Genomic DNA, 27,855 nt, shown 5'->3' with positions numbered 1-27,855 from the left:
CTTTTGATCAGTTTTTCCCCCACCTGCAGCAGGTGACTCTCCTCCTTCGCTGCAGTTTAATATCTGTATATAGAAAGAGGAGAACCCCAAGCCACCATTTCTGGTTAGAAGGTGACTTTGCGCTTATCCAAGCAAGCCACCGACGGCCACAAAGCAGAAACCTCGAACCGTAGCAGCACGAAAACGCCGCCGAAAGCGAGGCCAGCAGCAAGACGAGAGCAAATGCCCGTCCATCCGTCCGCCCCGCCCCCCCCCGCTTGGGCTTCCTTCAGAGACGGAATTCGTTTATCTCTTTCTCCTCCGCTGGAGATTGACGGATGTCGCAGCCAATCCGAGAGGCTGGAAGAGTTCCGCACGTCTCGAGCTGCCGCAAGGCGGGATCCAGGCATGAGAAGGCATGAGAATTAACCCTTTCGACCCCCGAGGAAGGAAAAGAGGCGGGATGCGGCTACCTCGCCTACGTTTTGCTTTCTGCCCAGTTCCCTTCCGTCCTCCTCGCCGCGCCGCCATGGCCCAACTGCGAGCCTCTTCTTCGTCGGCCACCACCTTTGACTACCTGGTGCTGGGGGGCGGCTCGGGCGGGTTGGCAAGTGCCCGACGCGCCGCGCAACTGGGAGCCCGGGCTGCTGTGGTTGAAAAAGGGCGACTTGGAGGCACTTGCGTGAGTCCAAAACGGGGTGTCGGGTGAGGGAGGAAGAGGAAAAAGTATGTGTGTGTGTGGGCTGCCTGCAAATATACTCATAGGAGGCTCGCCTGCATACCCGGTGAGTAGGCTTACCTGAGTGGGCTTATGCCAAGGCATTGAGTTCGGCAAGAGCCCGAGGGCGTGGAAGTCTCCCCCCGTCACCGACACGCCGTGGGTGGGCAGGGCAGAAATAGTTAAACAGTGTTGGGCGAAAATTGGAGGTGGAGACCCTTTGAGAGCCGTATGCGACGAGATTTCATTTTAACGTATGCCGATTAGCGGACGTTCAAAGTGACTAAATAAAGTTATTCTAAGTCTAAACAGGGCTGTGATTTCAGGTGCCTGGGGGAAACCCAGCCTTCGCTTCAGCCTGTTGCGTGAATTCAGCAGCTGGGTTTTGGTTGTTGTCCTCGGGTTAGGATTGTGTTGCTGCAGCTCCGTGCCTTGTGACATAGCAGTTCATCTTGCATCTAATATATAGCTTTTCTTTTTTTTTTCTTTTTACCCTCAAGATAAGGCAAGTGGGATGTGGGTAGAACCCATCACTTTGGGGCCAATTCAGTTTTCACCGAAATTTCAGGAAGTGCTTTGGTCTTTGCATCCGTCTCCAACGTTTCTTTCCTGGCTTTATCCTTCTGTATCTCAAGCAGGAAGCAGGGGATATTTTTAATTACACATTTCTTATTTATCTCTTCTGTGTCTATGGGATACCTTTAAAAAGAACATAACATTATTATTATTCATGGGTCTTTTTCTGATTGTAGCAAGCTGTTCTGTATCAGATTATAGAATGTTCCCAAGTGTTAAACTTTACTTCTTCCCAGTTGGAATTATAGCTTCCTCTAATTTATGAGATAATGGTAATTGTTAGTCCCCCCCATCATGCTATTCACAAAGCAGTAAAATAGATTGTGCCTGAAGAAATTAACTTTAAAAGCTCAACGGTCCAAACATTAAAGATGTGGCTTGATGCTTATTGGTGATGATCATAGTTTGTTGAAGAAAAATGTCAAATTAGTTATGGAGAGACCGGGTTGGCAATATTAAAATTGATTATTTGGTAATGATGCAAAGACTGGAAAATATGAGTGAATAAAATTCTGGAGAAAGGGCTAAATAAGGAGTAAAGTTTAGAATGTACAGTATATTCAAAGAACTTAACTCTAAACTGTTTTCTGTCATTAAATAGAGCAGCCTTCCCCAGTTTAATAACCCTTCAAAAGTTGTGAGGCTATAGTTTCTCAAGCTCCCATCCTTTGATTGTGTTTGCTGGGAATTCTGGAAGACGTTGAAATTACATAATGCTGCAAACCACAGAAAGAAAGAGAAAAGGATGATAGCAGCAAGGTGGATGGATTTAGATATGCTGTTGGAACACCTGAAGGAGCAGATTGGAGAGAGCTGATCGTGGAGAAGATCTATATGGCAGCCAACAGCCTGTTCCAACTTGCAGGCATGTAATAAATCAAGAAGCAATAGCAACATCTATGTGGCAGCCAACAGCCTTTGCCAACTTGCAGGCACGTAATAAATCAAGAAGCAATAGCAACAGCTGGAAGAGTCCAAAGTGGAAAAGAATTTACTAACATCCGTGAAAGACAATTTCTGAATTTAGGCATTCAGTGGAATCAGTAAGAATGTCAGTTGAATGTGTTGATTGGGTTATAAAATGGCTTGCTTTAAGAACTAACAAGGATTCTCTTCAAGAAGAAACCAAGGGCCAAGCAAATCATTCAGATTGCCTGATAAAAGGTGCTTTTTCATGCAAACTTTAATCATATATAAACTATTCAAAGGTATTTAGAAAGACAAGTACTCATACAGACCCTAACCAGATACTGACCAACCCAGTATCTACCTAACTGAATAATGAAATGTGCTTCAAATTTGTTATTATGATTAAGAGCTAATGCTCAGGCTAATGAGATGCAGAATGCAAGTAGTTTCTTAGATTATCCATATTCCCAATGGCATTCTCAGGTTCACCCAATTTATTCCTGTGGAGCTTGATGCAATCAAAATATTTCCCTCATCCCTAATATTAGGCATTAAGGGGGATTTCAGTATACAACAGTTTAATGCAACCCCTTCTTGAAAAATACCTTAAGTATACTATTATTGATCAAGATGATGTACATTTTGTTGATATTAAGAAAATAAAATTAATTGTAAATTAGTAATGTTTCAGTAGTCATACGTACCTTCTAAATGCTGTTCTTGTTTATATTAAAAGTACTGATTCATGATGTTTGCAGTAAATACGGTATGATTTTTTCTTCTTTTAGGTGAATGTTGGGTGTGTACCTAAAAAGGTAAAGGAATTTATGCATTTGCTAATATTTCAAAAAATACATGGAACTTCTTTGCTGATCTTTTGAAAGTGCTTGAAGACCCAGCTGTTTCAGAGAACTTTTCCCTGAATTGATGTGATGTTGCCAATCTTTTATATTCTCCTTGGCATTCAGAATTGTTTTGATTGTGGTGCCATAGAAAGGTGTTTAATAAAAACAAATAAAAACATGAAGTGGATACTAGTCCTCAAAATGTGCTAAAATATGCTTTTAAATAATTGAGGGATGTATCCATCCTTGATTTGGAATGCAAAACAGTTCTTTAGCAGACGTTGGCCATGTTGTTTGGAGAGCAAGATAACAATCCTAGGCTGCATTAATGGAGGGATAGAATCAAGATTACATGAAATATTAGTATTGCTTTATAAAGGCCACACTTTGAATAGTGCATCCGGTTTTGATCACCATATTATCAAAAAGATGTTGAGACTCTGGAAAGAGTGTAGAAAAGATCAACCCAGATGATTAGGGGGCTGGAGACTAAACATACAAAGAACAGTTGCAGGAATTGGGTTTGTGTAGTCTTGTGAAACGAAGGACGAGAGGTGACATGATAGCAGTGTTCTAATATATGAAGGGTTGCCACAAAGAAGAGGGGGTCAAGCCTACTTTCCAAAACATCTACTTTCCAAAACAAGGTAAGAAACAACGGATGGACACTAAATAAGGAGAGAAGCAAGTTAGAATTGAGGTGGGTAAAATGAGGTCCCAGATTGTTGGTTGCAATAGGCTGATTCTGTAAACCGCTTAGAGAGGGCTGTAAAGTGGTATATATGTTTAAGTGCTTATTGCTTATAATCCAAATTGCATGCAGTAATTGTACTGAAATGACCAAATATAAGAGTAAGATTTAAAAGAACTTCAATGATTTTACCAATTTAAAATTGGTACCAGTTGAAAAACCCCTGATCTGATTTCTTCATCCCTTATTTGACCTTCATAGTTTTTAAAAAAAAATTTTTTTTATTGATTTTTAAGAACAAACATAATTAGACAAAACATAAAATTTAAAAACATAAAACATCTTTTTTGAAAGCAGCTTGATCCAGGGTTACAACTCTTCATACAGACACAAATTCAAATTCATGTTCATTTTATATACCATTCTATATCTTATTACCATTCTACATTTTCTATATAGCTTCTCCCCTCTTTTAACTTTCTTAATTTTATTTTATTTATTTCATCTCAATTCAGATCATTATACTTATATTCTTTGTCCTGTTTCCAGCTGTCTATTATCTTTTCTCATTAGGCAAAATTTCTCCTGTAATCACTGATTGGAGTATGACGCCTTGACCTTCATAGTTTTGAAACAGCTGCAACGAAGTTGTTAAATGGGGATTGTCTAATCTGCCCTTTTGTAACCCCTGTTGTCCTCTGTCTGGATGATGTCTTTCCTTCTGTTAGCTGCTGATTAAACACACAATTTTTAAGGCCCCCAAACTGTATTTGCCAATATAAACATGATACCAATCTTACAGACCAAAAGTGCAAAAGATTAGTTGGCAAAGCCTGCCTTCTAGAGTAGTGGATGCTCCATCACTGGGGGTTTCCAAAGTAAACTGGACAACCACTTGACCGGGATGATATAAAATCTCCTGCCTTGAGGAAGAATTGGACTAGAAGACCTCTGAGGTCCCTTCCAGCCTGATGATTTTATGTTCTGTGTTGTATAGCAGGGGTCGCCAACCTTTTGGACCTCAAGGACCACCAAACATCATTTTAAATCCCACGGACCAGAGTCCCTGGGAAAATCCCCCCAAATGTTTGCAGGAAAATTCCCCACCCCGTTTTCCTACTGATCGATCATTATTTGAGATCGCAGCTCAGATCGATACTGTCTCCAGCTCCATTCTCAGGGAAAGAGAGAGAGACTTTTGGCTTCATACAGGGAAAGCAGCAGAAGCAGCAGAAGTCTTTCTTTCTCTCCCCCAAACTCCACCAGGAATGAGTCTTTGCCGGTGCAGCCTCTTGGAGCAGGAGGTCTTGCAGGTCCCAAAGACTCATTTCTGGTGGAGTTTGGGGGAGAGAAAGAAAGACTTTTGCTGCTTTCCTTGTGTGCAGAAGCAGAAGAAGAAAGAAGTGGAAAGAAGCAGCTCAGTGGCCAGGCCAGGCACGTGGGACTAGTGGGACAAGCTCCCCCCTCTGCCCTTCCCCACTTCCCTCACTACCTTGTGTTGCTCACAATGCAAGCGATGCAAGCCTTGTGTTCCAGAGGGCCATGTGGGCGGTGCAGCCTTGTATTCCCGTGCATCCTGGATTACTTGCTTTGGAAGGGACATTTCTCTGCAGACCACCAAAATTTTCTTGCGGACTACCAATGGTCCCCGGCCCACTAGTTGGCAACCACTGTTGTATAGTTAAGATTTACATTGGTCAAAATAGATGGTATTCTGATACTGATGATATTTCTTGAAAGAAGTTAATCACTTTCAAGTTCCTTTTATCAGGCTGAACTTAAAAGATATTTCCTCCTCTTCTTCCTCCAAAATGCAGGGGAATTGATAAATTTGTTGCCCAGGCCCATATGTGTTCCATTAGTCACAACTGAACATAGTGCATTAACCACACATGGTCTTGAAAAATATGACTGTTTTGCCATCTACCAATGATTACAAAACAAGGAGCTTGCTGCTTCTTCATAGACCACAATATGTAGTGTAACTACTGGATTACATGTATCATGACAATGATGAGTTATGAGTCCTGATCTGTCCCATCCAATGTCTTTGAGTAGGAACTCAAAGTTTTGTACTTCTCTCTTGCTGCAGTCACTTTCATGAGATGGGCAATGTAGAATGAATAAACAAATAAATAAAATATTGATATATGCTGTTCAGAAGAATAATTAATTGACTTTGCTCATTCATTTTTATATTAATTATATTGAAGTATGTCCTCTTTCATAACAGGTGATGTGGAATACTGCTGTCCATTCTGAATTCATCCATGATCATATGGATTATGGTTTTCAAATAGCTGATGTGAAGTTTAATTGGAAGTAAGTTGAGCTAAATTCTGGAATACTTCTTAAGTAAAATAAATGGATAGAATTGTTTCTAATTAGAAACTTACAGTGAAAACTATAATGTCAGTTAAAATGACCTCCAGTAGGCTTTTTAGACACACATATCCAGATTTTTTATCTTATAAGATTCCAATGCTCTATCAATTCTGAAGAATCTTCATTATGGACTAAAACCGGTAGGTATGTACCACCTAAAATTCATAATTTAAAGCTTACAGAGTTTAATATAGTGATATTGTTTTTATTCTAAATAAACTCACTTTGATTTTTGAGTTATCTATGAGCTTTATTCTTAAATTCTTATAAGAAATCATGATTGAAGTGGGACTTGTGAAAAATCAAAACAGTACATGCTCAGAATTTAATTCTGAGCCTGCTATAAATAGTTCATATATTAGGGTTTGCTTTGACAGTAGTGTTCCCTGAAGTAACAAGCATTGAGATACACCATTTGCATTGTCTAAAATGCTGTTTTAGGTATAGCAAATAAATGTTATTTTGTATGATGTATAATGTGCTATAGGATAGAATAAACCTCTTTTCTGCAAGGAAAACATTTTAAATTGTGAAACAGGACTATAATTTTTCTGCATAATATCTAAGTTTATTATTTAGGAAAAAGATACCTATGCAGATTTGGAGCAAATAGTGTTATATTTTAATCCAGTTTGTAGAGAGATAAATATTTGAGATGTAAATTTAGAAAGCCCATGAGGAATAACAATTTGAGTGAGGCTTAGGAAATCCAATTTAATGCTTAGCTGTGGAAATCTATTGGGTTGGGCTATCTCTCTGTCCAAACTACCCAAAAGGTTTGTTTTTGTGAGGATACATTGGAAGAGGGGCTTTATGTGTTTCTTAGGGAAAAGTAGGATATAATACTAATAAAAGTCTTCTTACTGTAGAATAATTAAAGAAAAGCGGGATGCTTATGTGAAGAAACTGAATGAGATCTATCAAAATAATTTGAATAAGGTTTGTAAATGGCCTTTTTTCACTTCAACAAATTTTAAATTCCTTCTTTCTGCTATAAACCCTGTGAATTCACAAGCTGAAAATAGAAATCTGTGTTAATTTTTAATTCGCATCAAGGTGTATAGTTTTTTTAAAAAAAAAAAAGATTCAGAGCAAATCACTTGGGTAAAACTTGCTTTTTTTGCTTAAATGAAACTCTTCCTCTGCACAGATTTTAATTTCCTATTGTTTAAAGATGGGAAAGACATGAAAACTGTATTGTAAATGTAAAACAAATATTAGTACAGTTAAAGAAAAAAGTCAACTCTTACCCCTCTCTCTTGAGAAAAAGATTCAACTCCAGATCACTTACAGGGCATATCTTAATTCATTGCAGTTAGTCTACATTTCAAAACTATAATTTTCATGGTCTTGATAGGCCATCCTGTGAATGATGTAGTTTGTTTCTGAAAGGTGTAAGGATTATGCAATAGAGAGATTAGTTCTGGTCAAAAAAATATGGGAATTTAAAGTAAAATAATGCATCTTATTCCATTCTTCTGTTTTGGAAATTTATCTACAAATTTATTGTAAAGTTCAATTATTTAAATGCACCATATGCTGGGTCAAATTACACTATGTTATGATGATCTTAAGTATATAAATTGATTTAATTTTTAAATCAACTGGTTTTGCTAGGACCACGTGGAAACCATTCGTGGTCATGCATCATTCACAGCTGACCCTGAACCTACAATTGAAGTTGATGGCAAAAAATACACTGCACCTCACATACTGATTGCGACTGGTGGACGTCCTGCATTTCCCAGTGAAAGTGAAATACCAGGTATGGGTTCTGGTATGCTGTTTGCCCTATTTTTAAGAAAGAGCATGCAGCTGAGTTGACATTAAAATATTTTCCTTAGCATTGCCAAAGATTCAGTAGCACAGTGCATAGGTGCCATGTAATATTTCATTAACACCTTTTTAATAGTATACTCTAACAAATAGTTAACTAACTGAATGTTTCTGCAAGTTACATCTACTTATATCTAAAGCTGAAGATGATGAATATTGAAGATAATGTCTTGTTGCTTTGCAGGAGCCAGTTTGGGAATCTCTAGTGATGGTTTCTTTGAACTTGAAGAGTTGCCCAAGTAAGTTGCAATTAATTTTGAGCATTTTTAATATTCTCAATTTGCCACATTGCAGTGAAGATTTTCTTTTAAAACAGGTAGGGATTATTATACTCCAGTCTTTCATTCCCTACTAAAAGATGTAGACAGCAGGCTAGCATTGCTACAAGGCTACAGTAATTGTCCGTTCTACATTTCAGATTTGATGAACCTCTTATCAGCCCAGATCTGAGACTCATCTTATACCCTTCTAGGCGTTACCTTTTGCAGCGGAAACATCTTCTCTATTTCAGTTCTAGCCCACTACTGAAATAAGATGAAGGCAAAAACAAAGTGCTGTTTGCTATGGGGAAATTAGAGGAAAACATGTGGGGAAATACAGAGGGAGGGAGCACTGTGCACACCAACTTGAACTCTGGAAGGAAACCCAGGATATAAAACCAACAGCAGGAAAAACAAATCCTCCCATTGAAGGATTATCCCATTGCTAAGCATCTGGCTGCAGGACTCTGGGCCTCTGTGAGCGGTTGTGCTGTAGACATCAATGCAGCTAGTTTGCTTTTGTTGTTCACTTGTGTGAATGTCAACTTCATGGTCAATGTTCCTATCAACAAACAGAATAAGCTTCTATTGAAGGTACTGGCTTCCAGTAAAGAAATAGTAGGGGGATGCAGTACCTTTTTAAAAAATCCTATTTTTCTCTCATTTTTGCTCATTTGATGATCAGAAGGCTGTTTAGAGTAGAAAGCAGGAAATGAAGTAAAGCGCTGTGGCTTTTCTATCACTCTTCCTTGGTCACAATTAACTGAAGGTGAATTCATCTGTCCTTCCATTCCTTTCATTTTTTGTTGCTGATATTTGAGAACTTCATCCTGTATATGCCATTAGCCAAGGCTGGTTCTTTAGGGCTGAGAAAAAGCAGGCAATGTTTGCTAAAAGCCTGGATTTGTAAGTGAGAAGGCATGGCAGTGGTGGTGGGGCTCCCCAGTCATCCCTCCAAGTAGAAGAGGGGACTGAATGCTGCTTTCCCAGCCAAGATCCTTTCGTCTGTTTTTAAATGTAAGATGTGTGTGAATAGATAGACCTTCTTTACCAAGTGCTTTGTGCAGTGAGTGCAGTTAAGATGGTGGTGAAAGAAAATAATTTATAACCAAGGCATGCATTTACAACCATCACAGCATTTCTCTCTCTCAATCATGCATTCAGTATTAGTCAATAATTGTTGTCCTATGCCTGATTCATTCTCTCCCCCACCCACCCAGCAGATTGTCTAAATAAGCAATCTCTTTAGACAATTTCTCCTCTGCCTGACTCTTTTTCTTTTTCTCAACCCTCCTCACAAAGAGGAAAGTTTGGAAAGGGATTACAAGAGAATAAGGAGGCAGATAATGGGGAATACCCTAGGCTGGGTGCTGGCAGCACTGCGTTGCTTTCTATGTGTGTTCCTTACTGTGTGCCTGCTTATTCTCTTGTAATTCCTTCCATTCCAACAAATGTAAATACAAACCTTCCCTTCTTACTAATTATCCCAGCATTGATTACCATTTGTCCTTTCTGATTTAATGAAAGCCAACTTAGATACGAAATCTAACTGCTTAGGTTATAAATTGGATAGAAACAGCTAAAGCCCTTTAGGCATTTGTTTGTTGTTTTATACCACTGCAATCAAAAGTCTTTTGGGGGAACACCATCCAAAACATGAGAATTGAATCATTAAAAGAAGTATTGAAAGCAATAAACTCATTAATATTATTATTGAATTAACTGTTTTCATTAAGCAGCATGGTAAGTGGTAAAAAATGATGGGATTTGAATCTAATAAATGTGAAGAAGTTTGGACTTTCTGGTGTGGCCAATATATATTTAAATGAGCAGATTAGTGGAAGAGGACATCCACCTGAAAGATATGACATATAATCCATTTTCTTTCTCTTAGGCGAAGTGTTATTGTTGGTGCTGGATATATAGCTGTTGAATTAGCTGGTATTCTTTCTGCATTAGGCTCCAAGACGTCCTTATTGATACGTTATAATGAAGTAAGGGGCTCTCACTTATTCACCTTTCTATGTGACAGTTTAAAGTACTACGAGTTCTTGTTGGAACTCACAGGGAGAATATAAACTTGCAAAAAGGCAGAATCAGTTTATCTGCGTCCATATTTACACCAGGAGTGGATCATTTATAGACTGCATTATACAATATTTGTTTTTTAACCATATGCAGACCCATAAAAAGCTTGCTTTTATTTTTTAAGTATTGATAAGCTGACATTTTTTAAAAAACCTACTCATTATTTTTTCACTTCTTGATTATAATTTGAATTAAATCTCCTTTTAAAATCAAGATGCACTATTTTCTCTTGGAAATTCAGAACCACTTGCTAATAATATTCTTGTCCAATTATGTGTATTTGTATGTTTACTATTTATTTCAACAGACATTTTCAATTTCTCCATCTCTTCCTCTACACATTGTCATTCCTTTTGATTGAAGTCTATGGTATGTTTCTGATTGTAAGATCTAGTATGATGTAGTAGCTAGAACAGAATATAGATGTAAGGAGAATTTAATTTCCAACCTAAATTTAACCATGAAAGTTGCGGTGTGCTCTTAGGCTATATTATTCACTCTTACAGTGAGATTATGAAATTTGAATGACACATGTAGTACATACAGTAGATTTATTCTTAATAACTTTGGCAATAGCTCTATGGTAAATGCCAATTTAATTGTGAAGTTGAATAAATTTGAGAGAAATTTGCATTTCGGAGTTCAGGCTTGTGAGGGTGTGACTTAGATGTTCTGTGATATTGATCAAACAAAGGAAGTTACTATAATTAAATGTAAGTAAAGACCTTTGCTTGCAGTCTGATGAAGTATTTTTTTTTTGTATAGGTGCTGAGAAATTTTGATTCAATGATCAGTTCAAACTGCACCCAGGAATTGGAACATAATGGAGTAGAAGTTTGGAAACATTGCAAGGTAAACTCTCTTTAGTGCTGGATTGTAATGATTAATTTTGAATGTTCATGTATAAGTAGGCTTCGAGTTATGAAAACTGAGATTGTCATTGTCATTGCGAAGCAATGCAGTTGTAAAGCATGTCATGTGAGTGCATTGGTTTATCAACAGCAATCCAGGTAATCCAAATTGTTCTTGTTAAACAAATCCCATCAGTTCTTAAACAAGAACTCACCCTGATCCAAACCACTCCTGGCTTAGTCCCTCCCAGCCTTGTGTCTGGGCCAGCTAAGGGACTGACTCCTTTTCAACACCTCCCACCCACATATCTCCCCCCATCCCCTCTGCGCCATCTTGCACTCTTGTCACTTCTGCCAGCCTGTGCTTGCTGGTCTTCCCAGACCTGCCACTCCCAACTGATATTTGCCCTCCTCTTCCTGTGACCGCTGATGAGATGCACACAGCTTGGCCTTTCACAAGACAACTGCTGGCTATCCCAGCCTTGTTTTCAAGGCCACACACGCTTTTGGCCAAATTGTGTATGGGCTTGAATTATTTCATTCCAGCACATCTGGACCTTCTTTCATGCACCTGTCTTCCAAAAGTTGACCAGGTCTCATGCGATTTGGACAAGAGGTGGGCGCAGCCTACTGCTGCTCATGGAGGACCAAGCCAGGTGCACCTCATAAACGGTGGCAGGGAGATGGGTGAGTCATCAAGACTGGGCAGCAGGGCCTGCAAGTGTAGGGAACAGGAGTGATAGGCAGGGCCAGCAGAGCATAGGGCAGTTAAAAGGGCAGAAAAGGAAGAGATGGGCAGATGGGGTCAGTTGAACTGCCCCTGCAGTCAGTCATAAGTGCCCAAATTTTGATTTCTTGACCATGGGAGAAATGCAACAGCTGTAACTACAAGGACTGTGTGGAACTACCTTTTTTTTTCAGCACCACCTTTAGCGTAATTTTGAGCGATTGCTGAATGAATGGTTACAATTCGAGAACTATCCATGCATAATTTTTCTTTAGTTGCAGCTAGGTCATTCTGGCGTCAGTTGGAAGCACCCATTTCATTATGTTCTATTGCTTTAACAACTGCAGAACAGTATGAGTTTGAGAAACTGAGCTTCGCTTTATTCTTTTGAGCGTGTGTATAAATGATCCAAATGTTGCCGTTTGAGAGAAAGCAAAAACAAATCATCCCGCATATGGCTTTTCTTTCTCAACAACAGCTATTGTATTAATAGTTTTTGCAGCATTCCTGAAGAGATTGAAAGGAGTTTTGCAGCATTATACTTTTATCATTATGTTTAAGGAATTTTCCTTGTAACCAGGATTACATATTAATAACCTGCATTGCTCACTCTGTCAAATTGCTTTGTAAGAATTGAGGCCAGGACTATTTAGGCCCTGAGCTTTATCTGGATGTTACCAGTAGTATTTTATGTCAGAGTTTTGTTTACTTATTTTAGACTGGTTAAAAACTATAAACAAGATTTAATTGATATATAACAATAACATTTTAGTAAAATTCCATTTTGAGGCCATAAACTTTGAATCAAAAACAGTCTTCTAATTTAACATACAAACCAATCAACTTTATTTGAGAGTCAGATTTAAAAAACCCTGGACATTACAGAAGCATAAAAAAACAATCCTGCCAAAATAGATTTAGTTTACGCGGATTTGAGCATACTTTAAAAAAGGAGTATTTTAAAAGAGAAATTAGATGACAAAACTGGCAACTGAGCAAGTTTTTGCACATCACCCATAGTGATAGTTCTTCACTTTGTAATTATAATTTTTCATGAGACCAATGCAGGATATTTGAGCCTTATCCTCTGACCTCAGTAAACATATCTGTGTCTCTTCTAGCATTTGGAAACTCCAGAGCCATTGTACTCACCTTTGCTTTTTTTCTTCACATGCAAGTAGGGACTCTCAACAAAACTGTATACAGTACAGATAACCCTTGACTTAAAACCATCATTTGGTGACTGTTTTTAAGTTATAATGACATGAAAGAAGTGACTTAAAACCAGTTTTCATACTTATGGCTATTGCAGCATTCTTAGTCACATGACCAAAATTAAAGTTCTTGGAAACGTATTTATGACAGTTGCAGCATCCCAAGGTCGTGTGATCACTATTTGTGATCTTCCCAGCCAGCTTCCAATAAGCAAAATCAACGGGGAAAGATGGATTTGCTAAATGATTGTGTGCTTCACTTAAGAGTTGCAGTGATTTGCTTTACACTTATATGGCAAAAAGCTCATAAAATTAGGTATGGCACACTTTGCTTTTCACCTTGCTTAGCAACAGAAATTTTGGTTCCAATTGTGGTTGTACGTCAAGGACTACCAGTACTACCTAATGCTAGCCATAAAGTGTATGTAACGTCACAACACAGAGACATTTAGTGAGGAGGGTGTTTTTGAAGAAGAAAACTAAGATTTGAGCCTTAAAACAAACCATTTGTTGTTTGATCTTGCTCTAGCATTCTTCAATAATCTTGTTTCTCAACAGGTCCAGTCAGTTACAAAATCAGCTTCAGGGCTCTTGGCAGTAACAGTTACATCCTCTTTTCCTAATCAAAAACCTACTGTGAACACTATTGAGAATGTTGACTGTCTCTTGTGGGCCATTGGTAGAGAGCCCAATACTGAGAAGCTAAACCTTGACCAATTGGTAAGTGGGAATTTTGTTTCTTGATGCTGTACGGAATATTAAATGCATGACATGCACAATCCAGATTATATTGCAATTGGCATGTGGTGGTTAGGGTTAACTGTAGAGAATAGCCATGATCGACAGTGGAATGTTATTTTTTCTTACTTTGCTGCTACTTGCTGTTCTGTATTTTTTCCTACTAGAGAATAAATGTAACAAATATGGTAATTCTGGGTGGTACACTAAAACATGGGGGGGGGGGGGCAGAGACAGTTGATATTCCATGGCTCAGCTTCCCACCCTGTGTCCCACAATAATTGTATCCTAACCTAAATGTTTGTTCATATTGCATAGATTAGTTAGCTTGAAAAATGGTTATAGAAATGTTATTTTTTTTCAAAGCTCTTGATCTTATGGATAGGCTGAGTGCGTGTTTACTTTTTGAAATAATTTCCTTCTTTTCCTTTATATGAGCACTAAAAAAGTTGATACCATACTGCTCACTCTGTCTTGGGTAGCATTTCTTAGGATTCCAGCTTTGACTTTAATTTTTCTTCCTACTATCAGAATATTAAGGTAGACAAGAGAGGCCATATTATTGTTGATGAGTTCCAAAATACCAGCAGAAAGGGGATCTATGCTGTTGGAGACGTATGTGGGAAAGCACTCCTCACACCAGGTAATAATGTTTTAAGGACTTTATCAAATAAATTCATTTGGGATTCTAAAATGGAACAAAGCAAAATGGGTGAGGAAGGGCTGTGAAGACATGGGAAGAGTAGCGTGACCACCTATTAATGCTATGTAATAAAATGTATGAACAAATTATTACTACACAATGAATATTGCATTTTTCAGTTGCAATTGCGGCTGGAAGAAAACTGGCACATAGGCTTTTTGAAAATAAAAAGGATTATAAACTGGACTATACCAACATTCCGACTGTGGTTTTCAGTCATCCACCAATTGGAACAGTGGGGCTAACAGAAGGTAAGCTCTTGTTTCTCTGCTCTTTATTTCCAATAAATAAGAAAGATATGAGATAGAACTCTTACTAAAATGAGATACCCTTACTATCTACGAATTTTGTGACTGATTGGAATTGTGTTGAATAATGTATGGAGAGTAGTAGGTTTCCTAATTTCCTTTGGGACATTCTTTACAAGAGTGGCTTGGTAAGGATGTGTATGCTCTGAATTTGTATATTAACAGGATGTTGATGGAAATTCTACTTAGGTTTGTTTATATTATTGATGCACAGGACACTCCTACCTCTGATAAAGTAATATAAATTATGGACTATGGATAGAGCCAGTTTGGTGTAACAGTTAAAGCATTAGGCTAGAAACTGGGAGATTGTGAGTTCTAATCCTGCCTCAGGCACAAAATCAGTTGGGTGATCTTGAACAAGTCACTTTCTCTCAGCCCTAGGAATGAGGCAAGAAAAATGACAAGCCACTTCTGAGAAACCTTGCAAAGAAAACTGCAGGGACTTTTACAGGCAGCTTCTGAGAATTGGGTACAACTGAGCAAAAGAAAAAAAAAGCTGAACTGGGTATTATCACACATTCCTGTTGTTTCACTTTATATTAGACATTCCCAAGTTCCGAATACTGTTACCCATCATGTTATTTTATTGTTTAAACATTTTAAAAAATTTAATGAGAAGTATGAATAAAGCACCTCTATTCATAGGATTTTTGAAGCTGAAATTACAAACTGATATCAAGCTTGGTTTTTTTAAAAAATAAACTGCACATCAAATTCTAAGATGTGACACATGTAATAGAGTCTCAGTTGGTAAACTTATGATCTTCAAGTTCTTTTGGACAAGTCTTTTCATAATTAGAACCACTGAGGTGTGTAATTGAGCCAAATGTGAAGGAGATCAGTTCACCTATCACCAAACTTGTCAATATTTAATCCTTTTGAGATGTACATATTATATAGGATTTGGTAGTATTGTCAGAATGCCAACTGCATGAGATTCTTTGCTTTTTTTCTCCCCTGTATTCAAATATAACTAATGTCATTTGATTTTGTTCCAGCGGAAGCCATAAATGCACATGGAAAAGAGAATGTGAAAATTTATGTAACTTCTTTTGTCCCTTTGTACCACGCCATAACAGAAAGGAAAACAAAATGCCTGATGAAATTGGTCTGTGCCACTAAACAAGAAAAAGTAAGTATAAAGCAGGGAAGAGTGAAGATGTTGCATGTTAAAATTGCTTTTCATGTACTGTATATTCTATTCAAGATAAGGAAATGAGATGGGAGAAGATACCAACGTTACTTAACATGTAAGCGGAATCAAAACATCACACCCAATCTTTGCTTCTCGAATAAACTCTAATAAGCTAGTCTCACACATCTTATTAAACCTAACTCACATCAAACCAATATTTAGTCCACGTCTGTAGCAATTATGAGTTGTACCATTTAATACTCTTCCAGGCATGATGTATTAAGATTTTGTATAAAATTAGTAAATGACACAGCAATACAAAAAAAAGATTGTAGGTGTACAAAATATTGCTCCTCGTGTAAAAAGATAGGAGCAACTGTGAAGTCTGAAAAAAAATGTCCCTTTGAAGCCATGTCCTTAACCTGCCTGTTTTGTTTTAAGGTGGTAGGACTTCATATGCAAGGTTTGGGGTGTGATGAAATGCTCCAAGGTTTTGCAGTAGCTGTCAAGATGGGAGCAACAAAGGCTGACTTTGATCAGACAGTGGCTATTCATCCAACTTCTGCAGAAGAACTTGTTACGCTTCGTTAAGCTTACATAACTTGGCTTTCCCCATGGTGAATTAAATACTTTTTTAAAAATAAAACTCTACAGTTCAAGAGAAGTCTTCATTCTGCTGTTACAAATTAAATTACATGGATGTAATTTAAAAAGCCTCCTTTTTTGACCTAGTTTCCTTGTGATCATTTAGACATATTCATAGTGACTTTGGCATCAATACAGAAGTGATCTGTCATTGCTTTCTGGCATGGTGTTTTCAGGTTCCCAGTGTAGCCTGCTTTAGTGTTTTCCAGTGGTGTCCTATCCAAGTACTGGCCAGACTCAACCCTACCTAGTTAGCCTTTGAGCAGAGACAAAAGTAGTAAGATGCTACCACCTGTTGAGACTGCAATAAAATGTGCTAAAATGACAAGCAAATTATCATATAACTTCATACTTTAAGCCCAAAGAGGAAGTAAAATCTAAGAGTAAAGCAGAAAAAAACCCATTTTGGACTATAGAGGAACAAATGGAGGAAGTACTGCAATTATAAACTCTATAATAATTAGTATTTTGGTTTACTGAGCCTTGGATTGTGAAAGATACCATTTCCTGCCTATTGGGAAGTATAACCATGTAGAACTTACCTCATAAGAGTTTAGTAAGAGCAGTACTTTACTAATTCTGTAAAACTCTAAACATTTAGTTTATGTTATCCCCCTTTGATTTATTTCCCACAGAAATTACCAATGTACAGGTATTTATAACTATAAATTAGGGAACAAGCTTTTCATCACAAGAAGTAAATTCTACCAAGCAATATCACATTGTGTAAAGCATAGCGGTAAGAGTTCCCATTCAATTATAACATTAAGCAATATTAATTTCTCAGTTATGAGAACTGAAAAATGTGGATTGGGGAGATTGCTGCATCCTAGGTGATATATATCACTATATTCTTCTGTTTGTTATTGCCATGAGACCATAGGGCTGATTGCTATCACCTATTTAGCACAGCATAGGGAGCACATATAGCTTTTAAGGGATGCTATGGACATGGGTGACTTTTGTTCCACTGCCGTTCTCCCTACATAAGATTTGTATATAATTACATAGTGTGTATATGTTTATTTTTTTGCCATGTTATCATACATTAAATAATATACAGCTATACCTTGCTACTGCATTACTGAATCAGCAGCTAGTAAGATGATATTTATTCACTTTCACAAAATATTTGCAATTCAAAATATTAATTCTAAAATATACTTGCACATAAGTTCTGTATAATATAATGGGACTAATGAACATCATTCTAGGAATTTGTCCCATTTCATTTTCACAAATACGAAATTAAATGGGATGCAGAAAATCTTGCAACGTTTGTGTCCTGTTAAGAGAATTGGGCTATTTGTATTTTATGTTCAGTTTATGTTACTTTAGTAAGTTTATAGCACCATTTTGCCCTTCATTTAAAACAGATTTAAACTTGAGATTTCAAGTGTACTATTTTAAATTCACTAGTTTAGATCTGAAGTCTTTAAGCTTTTGGATTACATTTACCAAACTTAAATATATTGGGGGTTAAAAGAACACAAGATGGCGGTCATTTTGAATTTCATCTTAATAGTAGGCTTGAAAATTTAACTAAAAAATTCTATATGCCAAGGTCTCCAGTGAAATTTGTCATCCAAACACATACTCCGAGTGGCAATATCTAGCCAAGTTCTTTCAATTTCCAATTTCATGATCTGTCACCTGATTTGTCTTATACAATGAAGCAGGTAATTATTTGTGTGCACGCTGAAGAGAAACACAAACAGATAAATTATTCCATTTCAGCATATCCATCTGTTTGGAATAATGATCTGCAGATTTATTTGTTCAAATACATCAATAAGATGCAAGCACTTTCATGACAAATATACAGAAAAAAGGGATCAACACAGAACAGTAACCTAGTTTAAATGGAAAGAAAGCTTATGACAATATACTCCCAAGAGATTTCTTTTCTCCAGTTAAGTTACTCATGTCAATAAAATAGAGGGCAATAGGCTTAAGAGGGACATTAGTTTGTAGATTTTCATTAAACTTCAAAATGTTAATACATGCCAGTTGAACACTACAACTAAAATGTACATATAAGCAAAAAAGGGAGAAATTAGTTACCTCTTCTCTCTGAACAGTCCAGTTACTACAGTTATAGCAGGCAAACTGGCTATTGGATTGACTGATAAAAGGTTTAGTGTGTGAAGTCAGTCTTATGTTGTGCTCAAAACTGCTCATCCTCATTCTGGCACAGTTTGGTCCATAAAGAGGCTTTAGGCTGAGACAGACCTCAACTTATCAAATAAATTGTTGCTTTAAAAAAAAGCCAAGTATACTAGTACTGCTGAAGGCCAGGCTGAGATGTTTATAGGAAGTAATCTGGAGTACGCCGAGTTACATGAGGCTCTCCACGGCGAGGTGCTGGGTCAAACTGAAGGCTGTAGAAAGAAAACAAAAGCACTTCTGTTAACTGATTATGAACGTATAGACTTATTTTTATGCGATTCTCAACTTGTAAAGGATATTAATATTGATGCTAGTATTTATGTAATCCATATGCATATAATCAAGTCAAAATAGGTTTTAAGTGTTAAGAGGGTTTTTTTTTTTTTTTTGGTAAAAAGATGCTATACCACAAACAAGCAATGTTTGAGAAAGAGTAGTTTTCTGGAGGAGTGCAGGACTCCAACAAATAATACTGACATCTGAAATATTTCTATCAGGTTTTGAGCAGACAGGGTGTTTAAGGGTAGGCGGGCAACAACTGGCATCTTGGACAAGCACTTCCCATTCCAAGCTTAAAAATCACCTAATCCTTGGAAAAAGGCTGAAATCCAGCTATTTTATCTGAGCTTAGGTTGTTGTGGAAAAGGGGCACGTACAACTTGTTTTCAGGTTCTGTACTATGTTTTGAGATACTTACAACAGGACTAAACACTATGCACTATGAATTTGTAATAAAGCCAAAAGAAAATATTTTGCACTAACTGAAACGAAAGGTACAATTTAAATGACCCTTTTTATATTACTCTAAAATTAGATTATCAAAGAGATCTCCAACCTAGAACTAAGGAGATATTTCCTGACAGTGAGAACAATTAATCAGTGAAAGGGCTTGCCTTCAGAAATGATGGGTGCTCCATTACTGGAGGCTTTTAAGAAGAGACGGGACAACCACTTGTCAAGAATGGTGTGGGGTATCTGGGGTTGGGCTAGCTAGAAGAACTCCAAGGTCTGTTCCAATTCTGTTATTTTAAGTTCTACTGAGTCCTATTTTAAAAAGGTTGTCTTGTCTAATCAGAACTAGGAAAAAAACAGCAAATTTCAATTCATGTGTTCTCAATTCTATCATGTCTTTCACAAACTGTTCACATAACATATTCAACCAGTTTAGTTAAAAACCTAATAACTATTTGTGCACACCCCATGCTAAATATGTATTTACCTTAGTTCATTTGGTTTGATTTTTCTGTGGCAAAATTACAACCTATTGGGTTAGTTTATGGCTCACGTTAGAAAAATTACAATCTTATTTTTCTGCTAAAATATATTTTGTTAAAACTGTAGGTTCTTACAAGGAATATTTTAAAGTGTCATCTAGTTCCATGATAGCAGCCTGATTTCCACAACGGTAACAGTAATTAGGTGCGCTGAAAATAGTGACTACATTTCGATCATGGCACCAGTTGTAGCCCTGTAATGGGAGAAAAATAGTTTCAATAACACAAGATACATGACTTCAGTAAGAGACATCCAACAAACACGTTGCTTTATCTTTTGCAAATGTGTTTTACTGAAATGTAATAAGACATTAACAGTGAGTTTAATGCACTCTGAGATGAAAAATCTTAACTGTTCATGTCTTCCACAAAATTCTTTAAAATATTACCTGTAGATTATTAATATCATAAACCTTTGACTTATGTTTGTATAATGAAGCACTAAACACATGTCTTTTAAAAAGTGTTCCAATTCACTCATTTAAAATTTATGTCAAACTGAGACTTCATTAAGATTGATAAAATATAAAGCTACTTAGAATTGCAGAGGTATCACACGAGTGACTGATGAAGGAATTTACAAAGTCTGAAGAGGAGACTGGATTAATGTATTAGTTGAAATTTGCTCCATATATATAAAGGTCACTACAATATATATATTGTATTGACCTTTAACCTACTGGAAAAAAGCAATTATAGTGAGACTATATATACTAAGCTGTGATATTCAGATCCAAAGACAGATGAGTACTTCCACTGAGATTTGTATGCTCACTATACCAGTCAGCAGAACTTTAAAGAAATCGAATCTTTCCATGATCTTGCACAGCCATACATGGTACCACAAAAAATGCATTTTGGCTAAAGAGACAGTAACATGTCTCTGCTATGACTAGTATTTATCTGAGAATGCAAGATTACAGGTCTAAGAAAAAGCATGGTTGCTGAGAGGTTCAGCTAGTGGAACTGTGCCATATCTGAAACACCTTTGACATTTCAGATTTACTTATTTCCTTCATATAAACTTTTTTTGCCCAAAGATAAGGCACTTTGAATCCTCAAATGAATGGTACAATGTAATTTTACCTCCATTACAAGTTGATGAGCCCGAGACACCAATGTAAGTCCATTGGCATGGTTAAATGTTTCAGAAATATCCTGACCAAATGTGTAGCCTGCACCACGTGGAGAGATCCCCCAGCCACCACGATCATCTGGATCTGACCATAACAGATCACACATTGGACCCTATTTAAAAATGGGAAAAATAGTTTGTACACATTTATGTAACTCCAATATATGGAAACAGTAGCAGCTGCTTATATGTTAATTTTAGTTTCTTCTAAATTCTAAAAATTTGATAATTTGCTTTAACATTCTAAAATTTAAGTTCTTCAGCAATAGGAAAAATACCATAGTCTCCATAAAAGGACTTCCAATAATATTACCTCATGTGGAACTTCCTGCAAACGATCAAGTGCTCTAATATGATCCAGTGTATCTATAGAAGGAGAAAGACCTCCATGGAGACAGAAGATCTAATAAGAGAAAAGATCAAATTATACATATGCAGGCAGTCTACCGTAAACCTTTATTTCTTGATTAAATTTTTAAGGCCACTGAATTAAGACTGTGACTCTGAGCAGACTTCCTTCTTCCTGGTTTACTTATGGAAGATGTTGGCAATTTTTACTTTGATTTGGATTATCTGAATCTAATGTCAAGTCACTGACACTGGATAATTGTAGTTTAGCTTAGTAGACACTGTCTTTGAAATTCATAACATTGACTTTTTACCTCTAACCACTGTTACATTTAACAACTATTCAGTTTAAGTTACACACGCAATAAGGTATAGTTAAAATTATACAGCTTCTGATCTTTATCAGTCTTCCAAATTTTAAGATAATAGCACATTTTATCTAGATTAGTATTTTAAAAGTTATGCCTATCTAGAACTATATGGTCTTCTGGATATTTATCCTTTATTATGTATAAATGTATTGTGAATGTGTATATGGACATTTTCATTTAATAGCATGAATTGAGGATGTTAAATCTGAGGCAAAGCATCAGGCAATTATACTACTATTAGGCAACTGTTATAATAACTTTCACACACCTGCATCCTTGAGAAAGATTTCCAAGAGTAACAAAAAAGACAATACCAGGTACTCATTTATTATTCAAAGATAATGATGTAATTACATTATTTTATCAAATGTTCGAACTTCATTTAATGAAACCTAATGAGATCATATGGTTGCATAACATTACTTACCTGCCCATCTACTAGAGCTGTAAGAGGAAGATAATCAAATAAATCTGTGAAATATTTCCAAACATTGGCATTTCCATATTTCCGCAGACATTCATCATAAAAGCCATATACTTGTGTAATTTGTCTGCTTTCATGATTGCCTCTTAAAATTGTAATGCGTTCTGGGTAGCGCACCTAATCACAGAGAATAAACAGGCATTGTAATAATCCATCCACATAATTGGTCACTTCATTTTACTCCAAGTTTCACACTTAAGCCTTTGTACATAATGTATACTAAAAAACTCAGTCTAAAAATGCATTACAAATAGGCTTCTAACAACCTCAGTTTTACAAACTCACCTTTAATGCCACAAGAAGTGTCACAGTTTCCACTGAATAATAGCCTCTGTCAACATAATCTCCCATGAATAGATAGTTTGTATCTGGCGATTTCCCACCAATTCTAAAAAGCTCCATAAGATCGTGGAATTGCCCATGGACATCCCCACACACTGTGACAGGGCACCGAACCTCCTGAACATTTGATTCTTTTGTTAGTATCTCTTTAGCCTAATAAGGGAGAGAAAAAAAAACATACAAACAGCTGATCAGCTGGGAAATCTGCCTAAATTAGATTTACAACTAAATTAAACAAATTTCAAGAAAAATTCCTAACAGAAATGCTAGGATATTTCTTTGAATTCATTACAGAGATTCAAAATCCTCTTCAGCATCAACTATACTCATAATTTTGCTCACTCGGTTGTTTCCTTCCAATCTCATTTTCTTACTTATAACTGGCAATTAAGGTAGTCTAATAAAATTAGGGGAATGAAAGTCAACATATATTTAAAAAACTCAGGACGGCTTTCAATTATAAATGCACAGTATATATACAAACCTGAATTTCATCAGCAACAGGCTAAAAAACTGAAGGTACCAAAACATTAAACACTAACTGGAACATTGTTTTCTTCCACCTGCAATCTTTTACCAATAGTAACTTTTAAAAAATATCAGTTTTTAGAAATTATAACTTATTTTTCCCCAAGCACATCGTTTGCCAACAATAAGATCCAGAGTGGATTGGATTACTAGATTTGAAAATGTATGCATTATAAATCTAATAAATCACTGATAGGTCTTCACATATAGCAAGGCTGTCAAAATCACAGCCTGCAGGCTGGACGCATCATGCACTAGCCATGCCCATGCCCGGTTTAGCAAAGGGGGGGGGGAGTTATGATACGTCACATGATGCTGCCATGATGCCGGGAGTTTGACACCCGACATACAGTATTACTTAAATGAATGTAATATCTAAAGTTAGCATTTTACTGCATGTAATTTTCATTTTTCTTAGTTTAGAATAAAGTACACATTATTACATATTTCAGAAATAGTATAAAATTACAGAAGTACGATATAGTTCTGTTGAATAAATCTTAAATATTACATGCATTTGTGTATGTGGTAATGTATCAATTCTTATTGGAAAATAATTGCATTATTATATCCTACATTTTTACTATTCGGTCTTACCTTAGATTATTTATTTTTAATCAATATTAAATGGTGATTTAATATTTATATCATTAGACAAAATTGTAAAAATTGTTTCACAATTAAGGGAATTGTTTTAATTAAGTGCTTACCTCATATTTCTACAAATTTAATAGAAACATTTTTCAACAAACAAGTAATTATGTATTGTAAAGGTGGTTCTCCTACATCTTTCAAATTTATGACTGAAATCTCAAATGAATACCTGTGTGACTGGCAAAAGAACCCTATGTAAACATGAAATATCTATGTCTTAATACATCTATATTTAGAATGAGAAATATGTCACAATATTAATAATTTTAAAGATAAAAGACAACTTATATTTAAAAAAACCTTATATTTTTTAAAAAATTAATTGAAAGAGAATTTTAAGTAAGAATTTTTGTTTACTTTGTAAACTCCCAGGGGTACGCTGAAAGTTTTGCATGTATTGGAGTATACCAGAAGGGGCTTCATTCAATTCTCAATCCAATGAAGTTAGTCATTGACTTACAATCACAACTGAGTCCAAAATTTCCATTGCTAAGCAAGACTATTGTTAAGTATGTTTTGCCCCATTTTACGACCTTTCTTGCCATAACTGTTAAGTGAAATACCATAATTGTTAAGTTTATAGTTAAGCTACAGTCAAGTCAATCTGGCTTCCCAATTGACTCTTACTTGTCAGATCACAAAAGTCACATGACCATGGGACACTGCAATTGTCATAAATACATGCCAGTTGCCAAATATCCAAATTTTAATCACATGACTATGGGGATGCTACAATGGATGGAAGTGTGAAAAATGATCATAAGTTACTTTTTCAGAGCCACTTTTAACTTTGAAGGGTCACTAAATGAATGTTCGTAAGTTGAGGACTACCTAACATCATGCTAACATTGTTAGCTTGTATCAGTAACAGTCTTGGTTACTGTTCTTTTGCTAGAAATGGCTAAAAAATTACTATTCCAATACTGCAAAGACAAAACAGGTAGAAAAAAAATAAAGGAATTTCAAATATTGGTCCAACCAAATTAGATGGAAATATATACATTTTAAATTACACAGAAATCTATCTGCATAACTTGAAAGTACATCTTTTTATTTCAACTATTACTAGTTCATGTTCATTCCTTTTTTGGGAGCAAAGTAACAACTGCTGCATTAATGCAGGTTGTTCTTGATTTATGCCCACAATTGAGCCTGGGATTTGTAAGTTGTTGCAGTTGTTAAGCAGAGTCACCATTTGAGGCTGATTCAACTTTACAACTGTTTTTATGAGGGTTGTTAAGCAAATCATGTGGTTGTAAGTCCAAAGGCGGCTGATCCAATGGCATTTTTTTGCTGGGAAAACTGCAATAAAACATTATAAAACATGTGACACTGCAACCAGCTGTCAATTCCAGCCAGTTGCCAAGCACCTGAAATGCGATCTGTGTGTGGTGGTAGTTTGGCAGTCATACCTTCAATAGGTTGATTTTTTTCAAGTCTGTTGTAACTCTGAAGAGCAGTTAAGCAACTGGTCGTAAAACAAGGACTACCTAATACTCTTAATTGCCAACTTCCAAATATTTCTACATTTAATAGTGAGAATGCCATTAATTCATATTGCTTGCTCTGTTATAAAGAGGCCCATGTAAATTATGCTTCATTTCACAGCTCAAGGCTGTATCTTAGAGCAGAAGCTCATGCAAAAATAGCTGGTCCATCAGGTCCCAGAGAGAATCAATTATTTATTAGGACCAAACAATATTTTCAATGCCAGCTTCTGGATATAAGGGGCTTTTGAGAGCCAAAAGCTGAAAATAACACACTGAGATTGTTGTAAAACAGAATAAAGACTCCTTTTTGAAGGATTGGTACCTTAACCAAAAAGGAATCTCTTCAAACACTTTTAATCAAATTTAAGCAACTATGTGTATATAGAAGTTGAGAGTAACATCAAGAAAAAAAACCCCCAATGTAACTGGAGTATCACATCTCTCCTACCTTTAATAAAATATTAAGAAATCCAAAGCTTTATTTATTAACCACTGCTTTATTATGTTCAAACTTGGGGAAATCCTATTAATTTAAAAATGTGTGTGTTTTAATCTCATGGTTGTGCCACATATGGGAAAGGTACATATATGCATTAAACACTCTATTGTACTTCAGCACTTTTTGTTGAAAAAACTCTGTTCTTTAAGCGAAATAACCTAACTAGAACAGAGAAAGCCACATTAATTGATATCTCAGTAAAAGTAATTTTATTTACCACTGGCAATTAAAAAGAGTATAATTTTGAATAAAAAATCTTCAAATATACTGGGTCCTATGTGTGCTTTATCTTTATAGAAGATGGGAATGTTACAGAAATGAAGACAAATGAATCATCAAAGGCCACCGAGTACACGGACCACTGTACCCTGTTAATCTTTTACTAGCTCTAGCTATAAATATAGCATGTACTATGGTGTTTGTAGTTTGTGTAAATAAGAATGGTGTGTTTAAACAAATTAAAATCTGTGAATCTTCAGTGTTTTAAATATATGCAGGGAAAAAAATAAAGGGAAGAGAAGCACTCTAGAGGCATTTTCATTAACTTTCCACAACCTGTTTTCCAACTCCGTATTTAAAATGTTAAACTCTTCCTAGATACTCATTATTTTATTATGGTGCAGGAAGTCCTGCGAGAGTCCTCTTCCTTCAACCAATGTCAGTGCTGTTTATAAATCAGAAATAAAAAGCGAACAAGCAAGAGTAGGCAAATGACATTTTGAAGGGCTACCTTTGGGGGAAATGTATCCCACTCATTTTTTATGTATTTTGTCTTCTATGCCACGGATCACAAAGAGATCACTCACTCCACGGTTTTTCCATCCCGCCTGACCTTGATTCTCCCCTGGCAAAACAAGAAATGCAAGCCTCCCCATGTCCATCTTTGCCGATCACAAGACAAAATCTCAGAAACAAGCTTCTAAGGACAATTAAGGCTACAAAGACATTCTCGCGGCTACAATGTGTGCATTTAAAAATAAAAATAATAATAAAGCAGAGGAGAAAAATACCGACTGAGAACGATTCTCAGGCTCTCTTTTGAGCGGTGTGTGTGTGTTTATCAAAAAACCTTTCTTGACAAAATCCCCTTATTCTGAAAATTGTGTCCATTTTTTAGTCGTCTTGGCTCTCAGAGCCTGTTCTACGGTACCCGGAGGCTACTAGCAGCAAGAAACAAACCAACGCCTTTTGTGAAGCAATTCTCAGCCTCTTTTCCTTTCCCTCCCCCCCCTTCCCTCCCATAGAGGTTTTTCGGATAGGGACCGAGCGAGGGGTCCAGAACGGGAGTCCTCCACCCCCCAACCACGAGCCCGGTTTCTCCCTTCCGCGCCTCAACCCACCTTCTCGCACAGGGTCCGCACTTGGCTCTCGCTCAGCTGCTTGCACTCGTTGAGCTGCTCGATCCATTGGTCCAACTCCTTGGTGAAGCTCTTGTCCTCCATGCCGGCCCGCCGCCTGCCGCCAGCTCAGTTTCGAGGAGAGAGAGCGCTCGGCGGCGCGGCCAGGGTGGCGTGCTTCGGGGAGGCCCAAAAGCAGCAAGAGGGAGACGGAGGGGAAGGGAAGGCCGCCGCCGCGGCGCGGAAGGAAGGAAAAGGGGAGGGACCAACGGGCAGACGCCCAACCGCCCGTCTCAACAGGGCGCGCGAGAGCCTAGGCCTCCCTCTTTCTTTCTCCGGCACTGTGTAATGGCGGACGCCGACGGTCACGGCATTGCGCACTTCCGCTCTACGTCCACGTCAAAAGGGGGAGAGCGCCCCCTTCCAGCCGGAGGACTCAACCCTTGTAGGTAGAACATTCGCTGCCCTTGGTCGGGAAAAGGAAACGCCGGGGAAGTTTTCTATCCACTTTCTGAAGCATAAACAGCCCTGTGATATAGCAGTAGGAGCAAAGGGAAAGAAAAAGAAAGAGAAAGTACAGGCAGTCCTCGACTTACAACAGTTTGCTTAGTGA

The 27,855-nt window shown here is 37.0% G+C and overlaps 2 protein-coding genes across 3 annotated transcripts; one reads left to right on the top strand and one right to left on the bottom strand.

Moving 5' to 3' along the window:
• Positions 1 to 403: 403 nt before the first annotated feature.
• GSR (glutathione-disulfide reductase) lies at positions 404 to 16,630 on the top strand. 2 transcript variants are annotated; one of them, XM_026712797.2, is made up of 13 exons: positions 404 to 661; positions 2,971 to 2,997; positions 5,952 to 6,040; positions 6,973 to 7,042; positions 7,721 to 7,868; positions 8,124 to 8,178; positions 10,094 to 10,193; positions 11,053 to 11,139; positions 13,638 to 13,799; positions 14,349 to 14,460; positions 14,640 to 14,771; positions 15,830 to 15,963; positions 16,408 to 16,630. In XM_026712797.2, exons 1-13 carry the CDS (start codon positions 443 to 445, stop codon positions 16,555 to 16,557), a joined length of 1,485 nt encoding a protein of 494 aa, XP_026568582.1. In that variant the 5' UTR covers positions 404 to 442; the 3' UTR covers positions 16,558 to 16,630. The 2 variants fall into 2 exon arrangements, with proteins under 2 accessions (XP_026568582.1, XP_087782439.1); XM_087926313.1 differs by lacking the exon at positions 404 to 661 and adding an exon at positions 1,875 to 2,142.
• Positions 16,631 to 18,356: 1,726 nt separating this feature from the next.
• PPP2CB (protein phosphatase 2 catalytic subunit beta) lies at positions 18,357 to 27,589 on the bottom strand. Its single transcript, XM_026712798.2, has 7 exons — positions 27,246 to 27,589; positions 22,678 to 22,887; positions 22,336 to 22,509; positions 21,503 to 21,592; positions 21,141 to 21,302; positions 20,130 to 20,248; positions 18,357 to 18,992 (listed from the first exon to the last, which is right to left on the bottom strand). The coding sequence occupies exons 1-7, from the start codon at positions 27,345 to 27,347 to the stop codon at positions 18,920 to 18,922; spliced, it is 930 nt and encodes a 309-aa protein (XP_026568583.1). The 5' UTR covers positions 27,348 to 27,589; the 3' UTR covers positions 18,357 to 18,919.
• Between the last annotated feature and the right edge of the window lie 266 nt (positions 27,590 to 27,855).

This window comes from Pseudonaja textilis, chromosome 2, assembly GCF_049901715.1.
Source record: "Pseudonaja textilis isolate UNSWEBS1 chromosome 2, rPseTex1.2, whole genome shotgun sequence".
NCBI lineage: Eukaryota > Metazoa > Chordata > Lepidosauria > Squamata > Elapidae > Pseudonaja > Pseudonaja textilis.
Note: the sequence above shows the minus strand (reverse complement) of the source record. Positions and strands in the feature narration are given on the sequence as shown.